At 33.7% G+C, this 6,526-nt stretch overlaps 1 protein-coding gene across 1 annotated transcript; it reads right to left on the minus strand.

Moving 5' to 3' along the window:
• Positions 1-524: 524 nt before the first annotated feature.
• LOC149732216 (ubiquitin-conjugating enzyme E2 H-like) lies at positions 525-6,119 on the minus strand. The gene is made up of 7 exons (XM_089883653.1): positions 5,829-6,119; positions 5,621-5,694; positions 4,736-4,810; positions 3,474-3,513; positions 3,023-3,075; positions 2,168-2,296; positions 525-1,858 (listed from the first exon to the last, which is right to left on the minus strand). Exons 1-7 carry the CDS (start codon positions 5,879-5,881, stop codon positions 1,716-1,718), a joined length of 567 nt encoding a protein of 188 aa, XP_089739779.1. The 5' UTR covers positions 5,882-6,119; the 3' UTR covers positions 525-1,715.
• Between the last annotated feature and the right edge of the window lie 407 nt (positions 6,120-6,526).

A 6,526-nucleotide genomic window follows, 5' to 3' on the forward strand; every position in this document is an offset into this window, starting at 1 on the left:
ATTTTTATGTACACTGCAAACATTAAAGCCTTATTGGCATTTTAGGTCCATTATAGTCTGTTGTGGAGCAAAGACAGTTTGGGTTCTGTACAGAGACTATGTTTGTCACAGACATTCAGTGTAAATTTTAAAATCCGGCGCCGTGGTATTATGGTTAGCGCGCCTGCCTGTAACCTGGAGGTTGTGAGTTCAAAGCTCGCGGCGGCTACCATCGTGGGCGTATGTGTCCTTGAGCAAGACACTTAACGGCAATTGCTCCAACCCAGTGGTCACTAATGGGTTGTCCAAATTATCAGCCATACATAATAAAAAAAATCTCACCCAAAAAATATTCACCCACGAAGTAACATACATGGTAACTCGTAAGCTGGCACGAGGTGTTAAACTTGTGTGATAACGACTGTCGTTTTCCAGCCACGCGAGGATAAAGTAAGTTACATTGATACATTCAATTGCAGAGATTTTTTCTGTAAAATTATTTATGTCCCAGGTCAAATGTGTACATGAACTAAATAATAAGCATATTTTCTTTTGTAACTTTTTATTCATTCAAAATGCAGTATAGTCAATTTTTGTAGTCACGGCTATGTACAGTAAAATCACTCCTCAGCTTGTATAAAAAAGAAATAGCGTGTGTTGCGCCCAACGTACTTTGTTAGGTACAAAGAAACATAATTTTCTAAAACAAATTTTTCAACATTTTGTTTCAACGTGACGAGCCAACAGTCAGGTAATTTGTGGGATGAGAAATTTTGAGCTGAGAGAGTATTCCAGCGTACGAGCAATCAACAAGTGCTCTTTGCACAACACGTTGAACACATCACAGCTAATACATAAAAGGGGAGCGGGTAAGAAGAGAAGAACAGTTTACACCAACACAAAGAACAGAACGTTTTGGAGGGAACAAGACTCTGTGAAGGTCACACAATCAGTGCTCAAATCCATGTTCACCGCAATTAAGTGTCCCAACACCGCAAATCAAAAATTCATCCGTGCCACAACGCAATTCATAATATCAGTTCAACAGAAGTACAAATAAGACATGTTGAATATCCAACGAAGCTTAAAAGTCTCTAGGATCTTAGTGTTAGATTAGTTTTGTTACACTTTTTTTGTATTCTGTAGTAAATACATTTTAGGCAAATAAAAGTTACTAACAACACACTACGGTGGCAAACATGCGGGTAAAACTTAAAATTCTAAAAATTGTCATTTACCGAAAAACTTCACTTTTTCACCATCTACAATAGTGGTAACTTGGGAGGTGAAAACTTGGCTGGAGAAGCAAGCTTGCTTCACACAGAGAACATCAACGGAACATTGATTGTTACCAGTCTCGCTGGATAGGGGCATTGCATTAAAAGTATTATGCTACGAATAAGCTTTTTACTATAGTTTGTCTCTACATTGTGGGAATAGATGGACTAGAACGCTTTTTCATGTGACCTCCTTTTGTCTGAACAGCACGTGTGGAAATAAAAGGTACACAGGGTTAGAACAAATAAGACGCGTGAAATACTAAATAAGAGGAAGTAAAAACGTTTTGCAGCGCCGTCGCCATGCTGTCAGGACCCAAACCAAGCATTTGTATCAAAGTAGCAAGCCTTTAGCAACAAGTGAGCAGACAACAAGTGCTGCATCAACAAAGTCCTTGCTAAGGTTTGACCTAAAAAGTCAATGACGTGTGAGCTGCTAAAAAAGGTCCAAATCTGCCGTCACAATTCCATGGTTTCTGTCTCGTTCTCTGAGAAGTCACTGAGCGTTGATTCCTCTGAATCGCTCGACTCATCGTGTCCATTCTCCATGTGTTTGTCATGCTCCTGTAGGGCCTCCTCTGTGGCATACCGACTCACATATTCTGTAATAAACAAATTATCATTAAGATATTTTTAACAAAAAGATTTTTACACCTGGTCTGTCATGTTTTTATTAAAACTGACCAGAAAATCAATGTTTTATGCATATAACTTGAAAAAATTCTGACAGAATTAAGTATTACAAATAAGTGGAACCTAATATTGCTGTTTTATTGGAATTTCACATAAGAGCTTTTTCTAGATTCTGTGAAACTGTAAATTTACAACTTATATTGGTAAAATTATCATTGGACCACCATAGTTGTGTTAATTGCCTTATTCTTGAAACAATGTGTATTGATTGGACCAACCTTTGATTTTTTTCACATAGTCATCAGGCTTGTGTAGATACAGGGCAGCGGCATCACCATTCAAAGGATCCACAGCATTTGGATATGAGAGAAGTTGAGGCAGAAACGCCTCGAAAATATTGCTCAAGTCTAAAACAGATATGATAGTCATTTTTTGAACAAATTAACAAAGAACAAAATTAGCAGGGCTTTACCCATAGAAGAATACAACTACTCCAAAATACTCATAAATCATGGTAAATTGTTTCTTTTTAATTTTTTTTCATTTACTCTTCCGCAAAGGTAACTAATTTTATTTACAGAACATAAAACTTTCATTCATTGTAGAAACAGCTTTATTAAAATCCAGTCAGTCAGTCTTTCACACTTTTCTAACATTACAACATACACTTCATTAACTATTGACATACTTTCAGTGTATACAAATGCATTTAGCAGCTTATTAGAAGCACTTTAAAGCCCGCGCATTTATTTTAATCCAAACCACATCAGTAATGAAATTACTAGGCAAAGCCCATTCATCATCACAGTATACTTCACAGCCAATATGAATGTATAATATGAAGTAATTTTGTCATAAAAACTCAAACATATAAGCATATAAATACAATGCTTTCATTGGTGCCCTGCTGCTGGTTTCATTTAGCTATTATTATAACAGCTATTTTAGGCATTGTGTTATGTGTCCATTGTGTCCAACACTATGTAAGTAGACATTTTCGGATATTACAAAAAATTATATATTAAAAAGTGTGGAAGATTTTTTGTACGGATTTTAGAGACCATATACCTGCACCATTTGTTATAAATATTATAATAACTGGTGCAATGAGCAGCTTTACTATTCAAACTCACCGTAAAGTGAAGTCCATGATTGATTTATAACATCCAAGCAAACTGTCCCAGATCTGTAGATACACAAAAGGATTTACAATGTTATAACTAACTGCAGTTGCCTGCAATTTTACTAGATAGTAGTATGGCTGTTCCAGGTATTATATTTATTTGTATTAAATCGTGATCTGTTTCACAGACTGTTTGCTTGTATTTCACCACAGTGATCAATAAGCCATTTTGATCAATAAGTAGGTAATGCCAGATTTTTCAAGGATTACACAAGTGTGAAGTATCACACAAATGCTTTAATCCATTTACAAAACACAGAACTGCTGACATGCCAAATTCAGCAGCTCTGTTAGGGATTTGAGTGACATTTATAGAATTGCGGCTGACATAAGTATTGACACTTCAGCCACTACAATGACAAACATGGCACTTAAACCAGATTTAAAATTTTACGACGTACCCCTCATCAATGTTGGGGTGAAATATTCTGTTCATGAAACCTGTGTAAAAAACAATGGCTTTAAATGTGAATTTACACACCAGTAGTCTTAATGCTTCACTGGATTCGAAATACAACTACTCAGCTATACACATACTTAAAAAATTAAGCAGTGACAGTTATATGGCACAGATGACTCATGATAACAAAGGATAAATGGGTATTACAAATATCGAGTTACCAACAATTGTACAGCAAATACCGTAACTGTACAAGTCGTATTAATTTAAACTGGATTTACAAAGCAAAACACATGTGAATATAGGTTTAACTTATAAAGTTCATTATGAAATATAAACCTATATGGTATACCTACATTATGAACTTATATGGTAGTATGTTCAACATTGGTCTGTGTGCAACTATATTATATTTTATGTGTGTTATATATTTCCATACAATAAGCAATAGTCCAATACTGTACAATTAAAATTGTACAGCAGTAACAGCACACATAATAAACACATTTTACTTTCTCGATAAGCTGATACAGACTGTTCCCTGTTCTGGTCGAATAAAAAAACACAATTATCTTATTAAAATGAAGCAAAGCAGCACACAACTGTCTGGACGGGATAATCAATGTTTGACTAAATTGAATAATCATTTTCTAGGTTAGTATTTTAACAAAACAAAAACAGCTTAAAGAAAATATACAACAATTCTAACAACTTGTTAACAGTTGACTAAATGTACATATTGATTACAATATTGAAAATTAGTTGTTTTTATTACAATATGTTGACGTTATAACAAAATTAAATGTTTCATGTGGTATGCATTATATGATAAGACTATATCGGAATTGTACTGTTTAATAACAGTATATTTTAATAATGCAAGAGATAAGTATTATGCTTTAGTATGTATGCTTGATAGGGAATACCAATATAATAGTCTGAGATGTGGTTTTAATTTGACAGATATATTATTGATGTCATATTTTATATTTTAATTACAGCTCCCATTGGTTTGTTGTAACATAATCTCATGTTGACAATAGTTTATTGTATATACAAACAACACTATCTGCATCCTGACATGGTCATGCAGTTCTGGTGACAGCTCAACCATTATATTTACAATATTTTCATTGCACGACATATGAATGGTAGAACACCTACTTCCAGGTGTCTTACTATTAGTTAACAGTGGGGCCATGTTTGAAACAGTCGTTCTGTTAAAAAGAACCACAGTTTTCTGGTTAAATTAAGGCAACTTACCAATTGATGGTGATTTAAACGGGTATTTTTCAGGCAGGTCAACTCTAACCTTCCACACACCCCCCTCGTAAGGTGCTGAAACAAAAAGCATATTTTGAAAGCCCACAATACAATTCTGTAAACCTAAAATTGTGACATAATGGAAATCAATACTAAGCTGCTGATAAGTCAGGGATCTGAATCCAAAAAATGCATGAAAGTGGGAATCAGTATATTGATTTATTTGCACCAACTTTTTGAAATGAGGCCATATACTTTAAAATCCTCGGGTCATTTTTATCATTAATGCAGATAAACAACATATTTTTACTATTTAAATATATACTGCTTATAAAAGCGTTGGTATGCTTTAAAATGCAAGTTTTGAATCTACAATAGCTTAGTAATGGTTAACCAAAACAGTCAATTAGTCTACTGCATTAGACACACTTTGGAAATCATTTTAAAAGGTAAAATACTGTAACCTAGTTGTGAATGATTGTAAAATACATATAATTTCATCATGTTAATTACTGTTTAACACAAAAGTAAAATGTTGAATAACTCTTTCTAAACCACCTACACACAAAAATACACACCCCTTCATTATACATTACTATTTTCTTATTGAATCTGTTGTCCAATGATGTCACATGCAGTAGCAGTGTAAACAACTAGATTAAGCCATTGTATTGTTGCTTGACTAAGACATTGTTTTTACAACGAGTAATTTCTAACATGGTGTTCCTTTGTTTGGCTAGCTGTTGGATTTATAATTACCACTCAAAAAGTATTTTTGCATTACGTGTTCAAAAGAGGAGTGTACCAGAGTTAATAACACAAAATCGCCATCTAATGAAAAAAATGTTTAAAATTTGGTTCAAAAAAACAAACAAAGAAACTTACTCCCAGCTGGTCCTTTGAATTTCACATAGAATTCATTCAATCCACCAAGAAATGTTACGTCATACTTTTTCTCACTGGTTAGAAAGTTATTAAGGAAAAAAACAAAAAAATATTAAAATAAAACTTATACCCATTAATCATATACAAATAGGTTATAGTTTTAGGCTTAAAATTGTATTGTGCATGCAATTTTCTTGGAAAAGGATACAGTTTGATGACATCTGTGTCCATCCGTCGTTTTCCAGGACTGGGTGAAGACATGGGTTTTGGTATCTCAACTTCTTAGGTGGAAATGTTGTGTTGACTTATATTTGTGAAAACAAAGAGATAGAGAGAACACAGGCAATGGTAGAAGTACCTGGTGCTTTCAGTTCTCAGCAAGGTTTATTTCATGTACTTTGTAAAATGTGTTTAAAAAGCCAACAGAGAAATTAACCAATGGGATAGACTTGATAGATTTGCCTACTGATACACTGACAAACAAGTATATGCATATTTATTTATTAAGTACTTCTATTTACTTAGTAAAAGTCTTTCATTACATAACAAAGAAAATGTAGGATTTTAATTATTGTTCAATAGTCTGTCTTTCTCAATATTATACAAACACATAAACACTTTCAGTTCTTTCTTTACAAGTAATTATTTTATTAGTAACTTAGGGAAACGTCTATCACCCACTTGTTAGAAACTGAAGTATCTCTAACTTTTCTATTTGTATATACTACCCAACTTCTGTGAACCATATATGGTTATGTTACATGCAATGCGTTAGTATTACGATTCACGAAATTCTTATGTGTGACCACGGCCTACTGGTGTAACAAACAATGCCTATTCTATTTTCTTTCTTTGGGGCAGGACACAACACACTTCCGTTCATGTGATAAGTTGGTAATAAAGCAG

Source organism: Ciona robusta, chromosome 8 (genome assembly GCF_009617815.1).
Source record: "Ciona robusta chromosome 8, ASM961781v2".
Lineage (NCBI taxonomy): Eukaryota > Metazoa > Chordata > Ascidiacea > Phlebobranchia > Cionidae > Ciona > Ciona robusta.

Excerpts from the sequence above, each read along its gene's own strand:
- LOC149732216 (XM_089883653.1), bottom strand. The coding sequence starts at position 5,881 with ATGTCTTCACCCAGTCCTGGAAAACGACGGATGGACACAGATGTCATC. Across the intron at positions 5,695-5,828 it reads GACACAGATGTCATCAAACT|TGAGAAAAAGTATGACGTAA; the intron begins GTATCCTTTTCC and ends CTTTCTAACCAG. Across the intron at positions 4,811-5,620 it reads ATTCAAAGGACCAGCTGGGA|CACCTTACGAGGGGGGTGTG; the intron begins GTAAGTTTCTTT and ends TTTTTGTTTCAG.